The sequence below is a fragment of the Microtus ochrogaster genome, linkage group LG4 (genome assembly GCF_000317375.1).
Source record: "Microtus ochrogaster isolate Prairie Vole_2 linkage group LG4, MicOch1.0, whole genome shotgun sequence".
Taxonomy (NCBI): Eukaryota; Metazoa; Chordata; class Mammalia; order Rodentia; family Cricetidae; genus Microtus; species Microtus ochrogaster.
This window is the reverse complement of record NC_022030.1, coordinates 55,675,895-55,692,722: the sequence shown is the minus strand read 5'-3', so window position 1 is coordinate 55,692,722 and position 16,828 is coordinate 55,675,895. Positions and strand designations below refer to the sequence as shown.

At 51.9% G+C, this 16,828-nt stretch overlaps 1 protein-coding gene across 1 annotated transcript; it reads left to right on the top strand.

The window, feature by feature from the left end:
- The first annotated feature begins 761 nt into the window (after window positions 1-761).
- On the top strand, window positions 762-8,165 carry Des (desmin). The gene is made up of 9 exons (XM_005361578.2): window positions 762-1,456; window positions 2,623-2,683; window positions 2,782-2,877; window positions 2,999-3,160; window positions 3,322-3,447; window positions 3,893-4,113; window positions 5,686-5,729; window positions 7,164-7,246; window positions 7,439-8,165. Exons 1-9 carry the CDS (start codon window positions 882-884, stop codon window positions 7,478-7,480), a joined length of 1,410 nt encoding a protein of 469 aa, XP_005361635.1. The 5' UTR covers window positions 762-881; the 3' UTR covers window positions 7,481-8,165.
- Window positions 8,166-16,828: the final 8,663 nt, after the last annotated feature.

Sequence of the window (16,828 nt, the reverse complement as noted above, 5' to 3'; positions counted from 1 at the left end):
CTCCTGACAAAACACAAGCCCCTGGTGTGAGTGGGTGTGGGTGGGTAGGGGGATGAGTCAGAGAAGGGGGTGAGGGAGACAGGGGCTGCAGGAGTCAGGCGAAGGCAATGCAGGGGAGTGGCGTGACTACATACAATTGGACACAGCCATCAGACTCTTTCTGGAAATTATCTTGCTGGTTGTAAACTTGAGGGAAACAGGAGGCCTACACTCCTCCAGAGGGAAACTGAGATTCGGATTAGAGCCCAGGCGTCAGAAGTATGCATAAGCAGTCAGAGACACAGACCAGGGTAACTCTTTTGTGCCCCCCACCCCCAGGCCTGCCTAGAGACCCCTTGATGGGTTAGTAGACTCCTGTTTAGCCTTTACCCCCCCGTGGTTGGAAACCTCAGCATCTTCTAGCAACTTTTGCAAATAAAATATTTCGGAATTCCTTTTTGTCTATTTCAACGACCTAAAAATCTCTCCTTGGAGAAAATAGGAGGCCTCAAACAAATGAAAATCTCTAGCCTGCTTTCCCCAATGAAGGTAGGTCTCCGAATGTAGAGTCCAGCCTGGGATCTCCTGTCAGCTAGCTACCCTGTGAAACCCAGCAGGCCTGCCTGTCTTCCGTCCTCATGGGGCGGCTCAGGGGCTCAGGCCTCTTGCAGGGGAGCTGGCCTCCCCGCCCCCTCGCTTGAGGCCGCCCTTTCCTGGCAGGACAGAGGGATCCTGCAGCTGTCAGGGGAGGGGCAGCGCAGGGGGGGGGGTGATGTCAGGAGGGCTACAAATAGTGCGGACGGCTAAGGGGCCCTGTCTCCCATCTTCTTATCCACTCTCCAGCCGGCTGCCTGCCCGCTGCCTCCTCCGTACGTCTGCCCAGCCTTGTCCACGCCGTCACCATGAGCCAGGCCTATTCGTCCAGCCAGCGAGTGTCCTCCTACCGCCGCACCTTCGGTGGAGCCCCGAGCTTCTCGCTCGGCTCCCCGCTGAGCTCTCCCGTTTTTCCTAGAGCAGGCTTCGGCACCAAGGGCTCCTCGAGCTCAGTGACATCCCGCGTGTACCAGGTGTCGCGCACGTCGGGCGGGGCCGGGGGCCTGGGGTCTCTGCGGGCCAGCCGGCTGGGGACCACCCGCGCGCCATCCTATGGCGCGGGCGAGCTGCTGGACTTCTCGCTGGCCGACGCGGTGAACCAGGAGTTCCTGGCCACACGCACCAACGAGAAGGTGGAGCTGCAAGAGCTCAATGACCGCTTCGCCAACTACATCGAGAAAGTGCGCTTCTTGGAGCAGCAGAACGCCGCGCTCGCCGCCGAGGTCAATCGCCTCAAGGGCCGCGAGCCGACTCGCGTCGCCGAGCTCTACGAGGAGGAGATGCGTGAGCTGCGGCGCCAGGTGGAGGTGCTCACCAACCAGCGCGCCCGAGTCGACGTCGAGCGTGACAACCTGATCGACGACCTGCAGAGGCTCAAGGCCAAGTGAGGGCCCAGCGCCTTCCAGATCTTTCCCTTTCGCCCCATCCCCCTGCAGGGAGCTAGGCACCCCCTCCGGTTCCCATGTTTGGGGAAGGTCATTCCCCATTCCCCGGTGTTCCCTAAGAAGAGCTGGGACCCCGGATCTTTCTATAGCTCCTTCTGTGTAACACTGGAGTAGTTTTCTTGGGGAGGTAGACAGAAGAAATGGTGGCCCCTGGGAGGCCTATTGCACGGTAGGCAGCTGTCTTTGAAAGGATACTCAGTTGCTGGTGGTACTGCGATGACCACTAACAGAGGCGAGGTAGAGGGCCAGCCAGCGCATGGTCAGAGGGAGAAGAGACTGGTAGGAGCCCGGAAAACTGGGTGACCTGGGAAGGGCAGGTGGAGGGAACTCAGACTGTAACTTTCAGCTCAGTTGTGATGAGGCCCTGGGAAGGGGTGAGGTGGGGAGCCTGGTCCCTGGGCCTAGCTGAGGCTGTGCTATTGCTCTAGGTAAAGGAATAGGCTTGAGTAAAGGGGACAGTGGGTGAGGCCTGTGGCCCTTTTAAAACTCAAGAAGACCAGCCCATTTCCACCATGATCCAATAAGAAAAGGCTGAGCGGTTCCGATTAGGGGGCACACCCCCGTAATTCCAGCGCTTGGGAGGATGATTCTGGAGGATTGTAGTGGGTTCTAGGCAAACCTGGGATACAGAGCAAGTACCAAGCCAACTGGGCTTATGCAGCAAGGCTTGTTTTAGACAAGTTCCAAAAAAAAAAAATCGAAAAGCAAAATGGGCTTTGTGTATTTACGGTCCTGCTTCTGTTTACCCGACTGAGCGAAGTCAACTTCTTGCCCTCCAAGTCCCAGCATTTATTTAGCAGCTACGGGTCAGGCTAGGCCTGAGAACAGAGAGTTGGATAAAATAAAACACGGTTCCTAACCCCAGGGAGGTCAATCTATTTGGGACTTAGACTTCAAGGGTGTGGCTGCGGGGCTGACACTGAGCTACTTCCTCCCCCCCGGGGGCGGGGCCTCTACTTTTTTTTTCTTCCTGGGCCTCTTGTTTCTACCCAGCAACCAATGCTTGTCCCTGTGTCCTGAGCTGGCTCCCAGATAGGTCCCTAGTCAGTTGTTTCTATTGATGGCTCTGTCCCTCACCATTTGCCTGTGTGTGTGTCCTCCCTAGGCTACAGGAGGAAATCCAACTGAGAGAAGAAGCGGAGAACAATTTGGCTGCCTTCCGAGCGGTGAGCCTTCTCTGGCCCCCAGCAGCCATGTCTCTTTTCTCCGCCCTGGCTCCACTTGAGCTGTCCCAGGCCCTAACATCGTTGTCTCCCTTATCCAGGATGTAGATGCAGCCACTCTAGCTCGCATCGACCTGGAGCGTAGAATTGAATCACTCAACGAGGAAATCGCATTCCTTAAGAAAGTGCACGAAGAGGTACGCACCATGACCCTTGGGTGATGGCAAAAGCAGCTAGACAATGGGTTGACTGGCATGGAGGTGTGAGGATGCTTTGGGAGGGTCTGGAAGGAGACTAACGTCAAGCTGTGCTCTGCAGGAGATCCGTGAGCTTCAGGCCCAGCTTCAGGAGCAGCAGGTCCAGGTGGAGATGGACATGTCCAAGCCAGACCTCACAGCAGCCCTCAGGGACATCCGGGCTCAGTACGAGACCATTGCGGCTAAGAACATCTCTGAAGCTGAGGAGTGGTACAAGTCCAAGGTAGGTGATGTGGCCTGGGGACCCTGGCACATCCTCTATCTCCGCGTGAGATGCTTCCTGCCCCTGCACCATGGAGTAGGGCGAGCCTGGAACTTCCATACTCCCTCGCCCACACTGCGTCCCGCTCCTCTCCACCTCACAGCCCCTTTCTCTGCCCTCAGGTTTCAGACTTGACCCAGGCAGCCAATAAGAACAATGATGCGCTGCGCCAGGCCAAGCAGGAGATGATGGAGTACCGACACCAGATCCAGTCCTACACCTGCGAGATCGATGCCCTCAAGGGCACCGTGAGTCCCTCCCCATTCCCACAGGCTCGGCCTCTTTCTGACCACAGCTTAGTTCCACACCCTGGCTCTGTGACACTTTGAGCCCCTCTGGGGTCTCCATCTCCTCAGGTGTACAGAGAGGTAAAGGCAGATGGGTGGATTCCTAGCACCCATCTTATAAGGAACCAGAGGATTCCTGGGGTGTCTCCCTGTGTAGGGTTGGAGGACTACTATAGATGCTCCTAATTAGATGCTTTGTTCTGAACGGCCACATAAGACTTCACTAGAGCTCGGGGTTCCATGGCTAAGAAAGAAGCCTTTGACGATTCTTCTACCTGGCCACGACCGTGTGGAGTTGCTTCCGACCTCCCACACGGGGTCTCTTTCCTCGTCCATTCTCTAGTGCCCTTCTCCCTAGATAGGCTCTGTACTTGTCCCTGACTTGGGCCCCCCTCACCCCCTGCAGAACGACTCTCTAATGAGGCAGATGAGGGAGCTGGAGGATCGCTTTGCCAGCGAGGCCAGTGGCTATCAGGATAACATCACACGCCTGGAGGAGGAGATCCGGCACCTGAAGGATGAGATGGCCCGCCACCTGCGGGAGTACCAAGACCTGCTCAACGTGAAGATGGCCTTGGATGTGGAGATTGCCACCTACCGGAAGCTGCTGGAGGGCGAGGAGAGCCGGTGAGGACTTAGGTGTACGGTAGGGTGCTGGGAGCCCAGTTCTTCACAGATGATCTCAACAAGACCTAGAAACAGTTCTATATGGGAGACCGCTATTCTGCCCATCACAGAAAATTAACTGGGGCCACCTGGGTAAAGCGAAATGTAATTAACAGTGTTTTATAAAAAGAGAAATGTAAGTATTCCCTTATCTACCTTTAGGATTAAGAACCCGCAGCATAAAATCATATTCAGCAATCAGTAATAAAACATTACTGCCAGTCTAGGGAGAGATGAAAGCAAGTGGAAAATGATGAGGAAGGAAAGGGAGGGGTCTGCGAGAGACAAACAGAAACGAGGCAGGAAGCCTTGAACTTGAAAGGCCTTCGAGAGAGGAGGCTAAAGGGAGCGCACATGCAAGCACACACACAGAATCTGTGCTCGGAGCATCCCGCCCGAGCTCCAGACATGAGCACCAGGAGGGTGAGAGAGTCTTCTGGGAGACAGACAGAAAGACTGTGAATTTGGATTTGACTGGCAGTTACATGGAGATAGACACTTCTCAAAACTCTCTAGATGTACCCTAAAAGTTTGCCCATTTCATTGTATGTAAGTTAACATCAATTTCAGACAGATCCATTACGCCAAGAAATGGTATCATCAATACTCATAAAAGTGTGGCAGCCATGTTTATGTATGGACTTACTAGGAGAATTTTTTTTGATGTTGTTGTTTGTTTTTGTTTTTCGAGACAGGGTTTCTCTGTAGCTTTGGAGCCTATCCTGGAACTAGCTCTTGTAGACCTTGTAGACCAGGCTGGCCCCAAACTCATAGAGATCCGCCTGCCTCTGCCTCACAGGTGCTGGGATTAAAGGCATGCGCCACCACTGCCTGGCTGAGAATTTTTTTTTTTTTTTAACTAGGAGAATTTAAGGTTTTTATTTGTCTCTTTCTTTTGAGAAAGACTGAAGGTAGCTCAGGCTGGCCTCAAACTTGCTATGTAGTTCAAGGATGACCTTGAACTACCTTCTTCGCATCTCCTTTTCCTTAATGCCGGGACTTGGACAGGCTGTGCAGGCATGCCTGGTTTATATGGTGCAGGGACTGAACCACAGCTTAGTGCAAGCTAAGCAAGCGCATTACCAGCCCAGTTACATAAGCAGTCTGAGTTTTGTAGAACAACATCTACATCTAACACAACGTGGATGACCTTTTAAGGTAGCTGGGGCCAGATGCCCTTTTCTAGACTAGGCATAGATGGCCCACTCCTGGATCTGGACTGCCTAGAGAGTGGACACAAAGTGAGGGTCACAGCTGCCATTCATGCCTCCTCTAGTGCCAGGAGCAAGGAGGACCTGGGGACCTGGAGGGTACAGTGGGGTTAGGCACCTTGGTGTCGTGCCCAAGGTCAGGATCAGAGTGCATGGTCTTTCTAGAAAGGGCAATTTGTGGGACAGCTAGGGTTAGTTCTTGATCTGTGCATTGTGGGTAGTGAGAGTATTGGGCTGGGGGTTTGGACAGCTAGAAATGGTGATTTTAGGGAGAGATTTGAGTGTCCTTAACTCTTTGGGGACATGCTCTCTCCCTTTTCAGGATCAACCTTCCTATCCAGACTTTCTCTGCTCTCAACTTCCGAGGTGAGTGTGTGCTGGTTGGTAGGGGTAGGACTGCAAGGGCCAGGGAGTCAGCTTGGGTAGCCCAAGCCTTTGAGAAGAGAAGAATGGAACCCTGGAAGAGACCAGGCATGAAAGAGAAAGAGGGCTGTGGACGAGGCACCGAAAGATGGGGGGTGGAGAAGTGGGGTGGGGAGGTGGGGGTGTTGGTTTGTGTGTCCTACTGTGCTGTCTGTATTCCCTCTACCTTCTGGATTATTGGGTCTTAAGAATCAGGATGTGTCCTGAATAGCAAACTCTGGAAGCTGCAGGGGTGTTCCCCTGGCAATAGGAGCATCTCGCTCGCTCTCTGGGCAAGAAGGTACCCTTTGCTCATGATCAGTCTGGCATGCTGCCAGAGAGCACTTGGCACACCATTCTCTGGCTGTTTGTTGAGTGCCTTGTTTGCGGGGAGCAAGATGTTGGATGCAGGGTTGAGAAAAGGAAGCCAAATTTTAGCCAAGCCAAACAATGAAGGGACCGAGCCTTGAGGGCATTCTGCCATTCAACATTAGTAATATGCAGATCGAGCTGCTTCCCAACCCCGGAGAGCAAAAAGGCGCTCACTAATGATACATTAGGAAAGGGAGTCGGAGATCTTGGCAGCCTCTGCTTTCCTAGATCAAACCTTTTACATCTTCGATGTTCATTTCCATCAGGGAAAAATACATGCTGTGCTCCATCGAGTCAAACGTTCATTACAGGCTACTTGCTTGCTAAGGGATTCATGAGCGCCAAACTCCTGACACCAAGGAACTAAATGTGACCCCCACTATGAAACTCAGACTTCTCTTTCCACTTAGTTGTTTATTCAGTTACCAAGTATGCATTTTGCATATAAAATCACTTTTGCTGCAAATCCGTAGCCCTGAGCTCCTAAGGGAGGCATCGTGGCTGCTGTTTCCCAGAGAGGAAACTGAGGCACAGTAGGACCAGTGGATCAGCACAGTCAATCAGTGATCAGCTTTTGCATTAAGTCATCAAACAGAGAAAAAGAACTGGAGCCTCTAAGCTCCTCCAATAGGCCCACAGGCCTCGGCTTTGGGCTCTCTCTCTTAGAGGAGAGTTCAAGGATATAGACTTATGCAGGACTCTTCTGGAAATCCAGAGACAAAGAGGAAACGAAGAAGGCTAGGGAACATGAGTACTGAGTCTGGGCCTTGGGTCCCCTGCCATCCTGCACCAGCATTCTCAACATCATCTTTTGGCTCTTGAAGTCATATCTTCAGCAGCACTGGCCCCTGGCTCTACAGAACCATCTATTGGGTGCTGGGTTCAAGGATCAGGTCTTGAAGAAGCCAGGTTGCCATGAGGAAGGTGGAAATTAGCTAGAACAATGCAGCCCGGGGTGGAGTCCCATCCATGGTGCAGCCTAGATACGAACTTAGCCAGGCTGAGCATGTGGTGGGTTTATTACAGAAACCAGCCCTGAGCAAAGGGGTTCTGAAGTCCACACTAAAAAGACAGTGATGATCAAGACCATTGAAACCCGAGATGGAGAGGTGAGTGATCTGTTGGACCCCTTGTCCTCGGTGGGAGTAATGGGGGTGTCTGCCAGCCAGGAGTCTTTCACCAGCTGGGTGATTCCCTACCCTGAATGGGGTAAGAAGGTCCTGCTGCCTTGGGATGCAGTAAATGGGGCTGAGGCTTCTCCTCGGCAGCAATGGATGGACTGGACTTCTCCACCCGCTTAGGTCGTCAGCGAGGCCACACAGCAACAACACGAGGTGCTCTAAGCCGGACACTGTCCTGGCCCCATCTTCACTGCCTCCTGAAACCAGCCTCTTCCACTCTTGGATGCCACACCCAGCCACTTTCCTCCACTCACAGCCTCTGACCCCCTCCTCACTGATCACCCCCTTGTGGTCTTCATACTGCCCAGGAAACACCCCAGGCACCTCTGCAGACCTTACCAGGAGTCCTGGCTGTCGGCAGTTGTCAATCCTGGCTCTTCAGATAGAACCCAACTCTAGTCATGGCCCTTTCCCTCCCACCCTCGTAACCTCAGGCTCTGGCCTTTGGCTTTGGAGAGGGTACCAGAGAGGGGGTTGGGATCTGCAGGATCAGGACAGTGCTTTATGGACATCCCCACATTCGACCCCCAGCCTGGGTCAGAGAAAGAGTGAAGCCTTCTCAGCTGAGATGGAGAGAGGGGGGCTGAAAAATGTCCAAATGGCCCCTCTCTTTCCCATCCCAGCCCAGGATGGGCCTAGAAGAGCGGGGGCTGTAAGAGGGAACCCGAAGGTGCTGGATGTGGGGGCAGGAGATACAGAAGGAGAGCAGATGGGTGAGGCGCTAGAGGGGAAAGAAGAGAGAGGCAGAGAGTGGGCTCAGGCTGGCGGGAGGGTCCCTCCTTCCTCACCAGCCACTCCCACTGCAGGGGCCCTGGACAGAGACAATAAAGAGCCAAGCACAAACCTATGCGACCCTGCTGTCTTGACTGATAAGTCTCTTGGGGGCCCTGGACCCTGTCATACCCCATTACCCTGAGATGGACTGTGTCACCCTCTTGCCCACCTAGACTGCCCTATGGGCCTTTTGGCGCTGCAGTCTATGGTAGTATAGGGGAAGTTGGATAAGGGGCTTCTGTTGAAAAGTCACAGTGCCTCTTCCTGAAGCCTCCTGCCCTACCTTCAGATCATCTGGACATCTGGGTGAAGGTAGGGATGGGGACAGTTCTCTTCCACAGATTGGCTGTGAAGGACGCTCCCAAGGCTCCCAAGTCCTTTCCCCAAAGAAACTGCCAGCCCCTTATGCCTGCTTTTTTTTTTTTTTTTTTTTTTTTTTTTTTTTTTTTTTGAGACAATATCTCATACAGCCCAGACTGGTCTCAAACTTCCTCTGTACCCAAGGTTCCACTTTAAACTCTTGATCCTTTTGCTTCAGTTTTCCAAGTACTGTTTAACCCTTTCTAAGGCTCTTTAATGCACAGAGCCCAGTCCAGGCAAAATAACAATGTTCAAAAAAGAGCAGACAGAATTTTTACTTGGATAAGAAGGCTCAACGCTCTGAGAAAATGTCAGTCCATCCTTCATCCATATGCAATTCCAATGGAATGCAGTCTAAATTAAAATACCAAAGGGAGCCAGGGGAGGTGTGCGGCCGGTACTCCTAGAGGAGGTATTCAAGAGGCGGAGGCCTGAAGACCTCAGGTTGGGGAGGGGGGCAACCTGGGCTACCTAGTGAGGCCCTTGTGTAAAAAAAACAAAAACAAATCCAAACAACAACACTCAAGAATAAACAAAAGGAAGATTTGAGAGAGTTGGGGAAAGTGTGAGGGGTGTATAGGAGTTATTAAGAAAGGAAGGAAAGAAAGAAAAGAAAAAAAGCGAAACTAAAATAAAACACGTATAAGTATTATGAGGCCATGATAACTCAGCCTTCCTAGCGCTGAGACCTCTCCTATTGTGGCGAATCCCAACCATAATATTACTTTGTTGCTACTTCGTAACTGCTGTGAATCATAATGAAAACATCAGATATACAGGATATCTGATATGTAACCCTCAAAGGGGTCATGACCCACAGGTTGAGAACCGCTGATTTAGAAAGTTTTATTAATGAAAGGGAACTGTAGGGGCTGAAGAGATGGCTCAGTGGTTAAGAGCACTGCCTGCTCTTCCAGAGGTTCTGAGTTCAATTCCCAGCAATCACATGGTGACTCACAACCATCTACAGTGAGATCTTATGCCCTCTTCTGGCTTGCCAGCATGTATGCAGGCAGAATACTGTCTACATGATAAATAAATAAACCTTAAAAAAAAAGGAACTGTAGAAGACGTTAATGTAATAAAACAAGCTTCACATTCATGCTTTAGCCTTAAAGTCCCTACCAATCATTCTGAAGGAGCTTTCCAAAAACTCCCCAATCCTTTTGGGTAGTGTTGTCTTTCCTCTCCTTTTGGATGTACCCCTGTTTTTACCAGTTCCCCACTTTCCTGAAGCAGGCCCATTTGGAGGATCCACCCAAGTGCTCTAATGGAATCAGCCTCCCAGAGAACATGGACTAGGATGGCATTCAGTGTCTTTAGCTAGAGCAGCAAGCATGAGCAAGGAGCTGTCTGTCTTTGAAGGCAAAGATGTGCTGACCTCCCTGGAGAATGTCTGAGCTGAGGGCCTGGCCTTGGTGGATGAGGATGCAGTGGCCCCCTGGAAGAAATTTCTAGATCCTTATGGCCTCTCCTTCACCCGAGGGAACGATGTGCACTCATCTGTTCCACACAGGGCAAAAGGATGCTTAGGTTGGGGGTGGGGTGGGGAGTACCCTTGCTATCCTAAAATAACACTCTGGTCCTTAGGGTGGGGGGCACTGGGGTCCCTGTCTTCCCTCATGTAGGAATCCCCTTCTCGACCTCATCCTACCCCATCATTTATGGCAGTTCTCTAGAGACCCCTCCATGGAGGATGCTCTGAAGGGAAGCCTTTCCTTCCACACACCTGCCTCCTGTAACTACACTTGCCTGTCCTCAGACAGGAGGCCAATGCTGATGCCCACACCCAAAGGGTTCTGACATCCTGAGGAGAGATTTTCTGAGCCTGTTCCCATGAGCTAGCAGTGATTGAGGGAACAGGGCAAACGAACCCTAGAAGGTCCACATCGCTCATGGTTAGGTACCTGGTGTCAGCTCTTTAGTGCACCTTATCCCAGTTGCTTCCATGGCAAAACCTCCCCCTGTTCCTGGAGACGCTGTGGAGCATTCTACAAGACTGTGCAGCAAGAAGGGGACAGACAGACTTTCAGAGGCCAGGCTCAGGCTAGCTCCAGTGCCCTCCGAAGAGGAGGGCAGGAAGGACTGTAGAGACAGCTAGATCCCAGTGGGCACTCTCCTATCCCATCTGTCCACTCTGGCTGGACTCCAGCCCTGCCCTCTGAGGTCACTCCTTTCCCCCCCTCCGTCCCTCTACACAGCTCACCAGGGCAATATGCAAATGAATCAGTGACCTTTGATACAACACCTAAAAATGTCAGCAGCCCAGAGACAGCTTTTGTCTGTTTCATTCACTACTATGTCCCCTGCACCCCAAAGAGTACTTGGTACACAGTAGATACTCATTAAATATTTAAATGCTTCTTGAATGAATACCCACTGGGCACGTTTATTTACTTTTCTCTATATTAAATATTCACTAGGAAGGGCTGGTGGCACTCACTTTTTCACCAATTCAATGGACATTTACTGAGATTTCCCCTCACCCCATGAGCACATAGTAAGTCATTAAGACTTAGAGGATGGGGTTGGAGACATGACTCGGCAGATGAGAACACTGGCTGCTCTTCTAGAGAACCAGGGTTCGATTCCCAGCATCCATAGGGCAGCTTACAAACACCTGTAACTCTCGTCTCAGAGGATCTGATTCGTTCTTCTAGCCTCTGTAGGTACTGCGTACCCATGGTACACAGACATTCACAAACACTCATACACATAAACAAAAATAAATAAAATCTAAAAAAACCTAAAAACCTCAAAGCAACAAAACAAAACAACATCTTAAAAACCACTCAGATGAGCCAGGCACAATGAATGGTTCCTAGCACATGAGAGGTTGAGGAACACCATTTTAAGACCTGCCCGTTCTATATAACAAGTTCCAGGTTGACCTCTCCAAACAAACAAACAACAAGCAGAAACAACTCAGATGAAAGGTTCCTTGCCCAGAGTGGTGGCATTATCTGCCAAGGTCACACAGCCATCTGTAGCAGAGGGAAACAGGGCCTCTGGAACCCAGCTATCTTTCCATGATACCACAGACTTGTGATGAGAAGGCAAGGCACTCTGGCAGCAGGAACACCCAGCCTGGCGCCAGGATCCAGGGTGCTATGGGGCTCATGCGGAGGAACAGACAAACACCTTACAGCCAGCTGTCTTGAGCAACTGGCCTGACCGCAGCCTGACCTTTTCCAATTGTCTCAGCTGGGCCAGCCTGGTCCAGGAGAGGGCGCCAGCGACCAGCAGGGTCCTGAGCCCTCTCTACCCAGGTCCATAGACCCTTGGGAGCAAGTCGAGGTATACCTCTGAGTGGACATACAAGTCAGACTACGAGCCATGTTCCAGGCTCGGTGCCAGGGCCTTTTAAATAGTTAATATTCATTTTAATATTTAATATAATTTAATACCATCACAACATAGGTCAGATCGTGTAATTCTTCCCCTCAAAACCCAGAGATGCCTTCCCATTTTGCTGGGAATAAAAGCATCATGACCCACAAGATGCTAGACCATCTGGCCTTTTCAAGCTATGTGATCCATTTTACCCTGACTCTGTAGTCATTTCCTCCAGTCTTGCTCGTCTTCTGGCTCTGTGCAGAATCCGCCAGGTACATCCACATGGGCTGAAAACCCTGCACGGCATCCTTTCTTCCCTCATTCTTTCAAGGCTGGCTCCAGTGTTGCTGTGGAGGTAACTCCATTTACCCTATATTATTTTATTTTATTTATTTTTGAGACAGGCCTTCACTGTATAGCCATAGCTGATCTGGAATTCCCATCTTCCTGCCTAAGCCTTCAAAATGCTCGAACTGCAGGCATGCAGGTACTCCAACCACCCCGTTTTAAGGCACAGCTCCACCACATTTGTATCCCCCACTCCATGCCGAGTCATCCACACAGTATTTCTCTCCTCAGTCTTCACACTGTCTCTGTTGCTCTGTTGTCAAATGTCTGTCTTCTCCGATACACGCAACCCCAGGGACTGGCATCTTTATCTGTTTCGTCCACGGCTATGTTCCGGGCCAATGGAATAGTGCCAGCCTCATAGGAAGAACTCAAGAAATGTTTGCTGAAGGAACAAATACACCCCAAGTTTGGCCATCCCCACTCGTAGGTGAGGTTTAAAGATGTAAGTGGATTGTTCACAGTTACACGGTTCATTCCTTTAACCAACCGGCTAGTCAATCAGTCAACATTTAGGGACCATCTGCTGCATTCCCTGTATGGTGAGGCATGGTGTTAGCTAAATGGCTTTGGGCGGTGGGCTTTGTGTATGTGTGTGGAAGGCGTGGCATGCAGGTGTACTATCCATGCATGCATGTGTAGAGGCCAGAAGTTGGTGTAGAGTGACTTCTCTTATTGCTTTTCATCTTTCACTTTAAGATAGGATCTCTGTCTGAATCTGGAATGTCCTAATTCAGGTAGATTGGCTGGCTGGCTAGGGAGCCCCAAGGACCAACCTGTGTCTCTCCCTTAACACTAAGGTAAAGATACATGTCGCCATACCTGGACTCTCTATGTGGCTGCTGGAGCCCTGAACACCTACTCTCCTGCTCACACAATAAGCACTTTACCCCTGAGCCATCCTCCTCTGCTGACTGCAAACTTAAAAACAAGATGAAACATTGTCTATTCCTTTGTTCTTGGGGTTCTGTGTATTATGCTGTCTCCCACATCTTTAAAACCCTTTTTAGAATTCAACTTACACCGTAGAATTCAATTCATCATTGGAGGTTGCCGGGGACTGGTAGACAGGGTGTGGCTGACGACAAAGAGGATGCACACGTGAATATTTAGGGTGATGGAACCGCTTTGTATGTTCCTGGGTAGCAAATACACAATTTCATGCATTTGTCAAAACCCAGGGAACTGCACATCACAAAGAGCCGGCTTTAATGTATGCGAACTACATGAAAAGTCATTCCCTAAGGCACTTAATCTTTACGGACATAATTCAGCGTTTAAATTGTTTCTTCTGTACCGCGCGCCTGGGAATGCATGCTCACGCTCACAGGCACCATTGCACACATGCATGCCCACGCCCTCTGCACACACACACATCGGCACAATGCACACTTTGACTTCCGTTTCCCAGAATGAAGATGGTTTATTTATCCAAACAACATGTCAAGAATGCTTCCCCCCCATCTCTGAACGACCCTGGCTTTCAACTCTTCCCAGGATTCATCCCTTTAGAGCTCAAGGTCAGGTCTGGATCTCTAAAGGGATGTGTGTGTGTGTGTGTGTGTGTGTGTGTGTGTGACTGCAGATGGAACTGAGGGTCTCAGAAGTCCTATGCAAGCCCTCTAATACTGAGGTTCTCCCCAGATCCTATATCCTATATATTCTTTTGTTGCTCTTTTGAAATGTAAATTAATATGCTGCTGTCAGAAATAACACAGAAAGCTCCTGTGGACACTTCACTTGGGTATTTCCAGTGGTGACATCCTGTATGAATACCAAGAGAGTGACAGTGGCGCGGTATGTCCATCTGATCAGATCTACTGGTTTTGTATGTACTCATGTTTATATGTGTGTCTCCCCAGGGGGTTTCTCTCTCTTGGACTAGAAGAGCTTCTATACTATCGTCCAAGAGGTCTGTATGGGTCTCAGGCTAGACCCACTAACTGCTAACCCTTGACCTCTGACCTCCGTGTGGCCTCTCTGCCTTGATACTTTCCCTGCCCTGCTCTGTTGATGTGCCCTTCAGATCTGCACAGCTGAGAAAACTGGGCACCTGGGAAGATGGCGAGGGACTGCAATCTGTGTCTATTGGCCTGGGCACCTGTCTACTTGTGTGTGTGTGTTGGGTGTGCATATGCAGGTATCAAACCTTCACAAGTTTGGACAAGGGAATCATCTACTACAGCTTGCAGTCAGTCACAGCGCTTCCTGCCTTCGGAATAGAGTCCTTAATGATCAAAGATTTTGCCCTCATCCACACAGCAAGCCCCTCTTCTACCCCGTTCTCCTCATGCTGTCCCTCAGTCTCCACTGCCCTTGCAACCTTGCTGCTGGTTACAATCCTAGCCCACTACCTTCCACGGGTGAGAGCAGATTGTGAGAGGGTTGGCAGGGACCTGGCCGGCGAAGGTGGGGTGGTGGTGGTAGTGAGTGCAGGACCAGCTAGGGGCCAAAAATCCACCCGAACTCCAGGGTCTGGGTCTTGGTGCTTACCCGCTGTAATGGAGGTGATAGGAGAGCCCACTGGTCCCTCTGCTCACTCCTCTGGGGCCTGTCCCTCCATGAACCTCTCAGACATCTCCTCTGGACCTTTCCTCTTCTCTCCAGCAGCCTAGTGAGGCTGGGGCGCTGGGGCTGAAGAAAGGAAGTGGGCCTGAGCCCAGGGGTAACTCAACTCCCCAGCTCACGCAGGCTGGGGGGGAGGAGGACAGACATACGGTGGGGGAGGAGATTCTTTTAGGCCAGCGCTGGCATGGGGGCACTGGGAGAGAGAGAAGGAGCCACAGGGAGTCCAAGTCCCCTCCTCTGCTGCCCCCTCCCTCCACTGCTCATTCGCAACCCGAGCCGGGGGGCCTAAAAATAGTCCCCGAGGCGCAACCGCGGGCGGCCCTGGTGACCTTCTGGGTAGCACAGGCCGAAGGCGGGCAGGCAGCAGGAAGGCCGGCCGCCGGCCCCACAGGACCCATCTCCTAAGGCACCATACCCCCCAGGGCGTCCTCCTGGCCAGCCAGTTCTAGCGTCCCCAGACCCCCCCTAGTCCAGCTCACAGAGGACATGCAGAAAGGCCGGGGCACGCGAGGCGAGGACGCCGGCACGAGGGCACCTCCCAGCCCCGGGGTGCCCCCGAAGAGAGCCAAGGTGGGGGCCGGCAGAAGGGTCCTCTCCACCGGGGCAGGGGCCGGGGCGCCGGTCTTCCTGCGGCCCCTGAAGAACGCGGCGGTGTGTGCGGGCAATGATGTACGGCTGCGGGTGGTAGTGAGCGGGACACCCGAGCCTAGCCTCAGCTGGTTCCGGGATGGGCAGCTCTTGCCCACACCGGCCCCAGAGCCCAGCTGCCTGTGGCTGCGGAGCTGCGGGCCACAGGACGCCGGCGTGTACAGCTGCAGTGCCCAGAATGAGCGGGGCCAGGCCTCCTGCGAGGCTGTGCTCACAGTGCTGGAGGTCAGAGGTAATGCAGAGGTGGGGCCTGCTGGGCAGGGCTGGGGGCACAGGGGTGAGACGGCTGCCCAGACCACGCGATGCAGGTTGCAGTTCCTCACCACCTTTCCAGGTGCCCAGTTTTCTCAGCTGTGCTCAGTCTGAAGGGCGGATCAACAGGGAAAGTGTGACAAAGTAGAGACGCTTCCCACACGAAGGTCAGAGGTCAAGGGTCAGCAGTTCGTTGGCCTAGCCTGAGACCCACACAGACCTCTTGGATGATAGTACAAAAACTTTTCTAATCTAGTAGAGAGAAACGTCCTGGGGAGAATTGCTCTCTTCTGCTCCAATGGCAGGCTTGAGACCAGGTGGCCAGCCCCTCATGATTATGTGTGCTCCTCTGAAGGGGCCAGTTCCCCTGCTCAGGGCTGCATGGGAGGAGGATGGCCAGAACTTCTCTCCTGAAGATCAATGCTGGGACAAGGGTAGTGTGGTTAGGACCAGGCAAGGTGGAAGGGATCAAATGTGTATGAACAGGGTCCTGGGTTTCAGCAGAAGCTAGACATGAGAAGTGGTTGTTTGAGAATCCACGTGTGTGTGTGTGTGTGTGTGTGTGTGTGTGTGTGTGTGTGTGCCTGTCTCAGACATTTGTGAGTTGTGGGAGGTTCCAGACTCTCGCAGTGTTAATACAGATACGCAAGATGAGGGTGCATGAGATGGCATTGAAAGCCTGGGGAACAGGTCTGCCGAGGTGCCCAGGTGAGCGTCCGGAGGACACGCTCAGGGCTGGTGCCCTTGCTCTTCTGAAGGCAGAGTGCTAGGCTGATGTATTGAAGTGGAAGGAGAGGGGCATGGGCTTCAGTCTTGTAGCATGGTCCTGTTGTAGCTGGTGGAGGTGTCAGGCTAGGCTGATAGTCCTTGGGTCAATTTTGGGGTTTCCCCTTTTCAGTTTCTGAGCCACATGGGCCAGCAAACTTTGAAAAATGGAATTTTTTAGAAATAGAGGAGTAGGTTTCATTTGGGAGAGATGCAAAGGGGCTGCTGGGGGAAAGGGAGGTGTCACTGTTCATGTCCTTTGCTAAGGGGCATCTCTTTCTACTCGGTGGTAAGGGCCAATCTTTGGGATCTAAGAAAGAGCTCCAGAAATGAAAGACCTCAGCAAGTGGAGAGGAATGAAGTCCAAAGTGAGATGTCCTCTCTCTCTCTCTCTCTCTCTCTCTCTCTCTCTCTCTCTCTCTCTCTCTCTGTGTGTGTGTGTGTGTGTGTGTCTTCTCT

What these genes read in the sequence shown, in the direction of transcription:
- Des (XM_005361578.2), top strand. Translation starts at nt 882, where the DNA reads ATGAGCCAGGCCTATTCGTCCAGCCAGCGAGTGTCCTCCTACCGCCGC. An exon ending in CTGCAGAGGCTCAAGGCCAA is followed by an intron (nt 1,457 to 2,622) that starts GTGAGGGCCCAG and finishes TGTCCTCCCTAG; the next exon opens with GCTACAGGAGGAAATCCAAC. An exon ending in TTGAAACCCGAGATGGAGAG is followed by an intron (nt 7,247 to 7,438) that starts GTGAGTGATCTG and finishes CCACCCGCTTAG; the next exon opens with GTCGTCAGCGAGGCCACACA.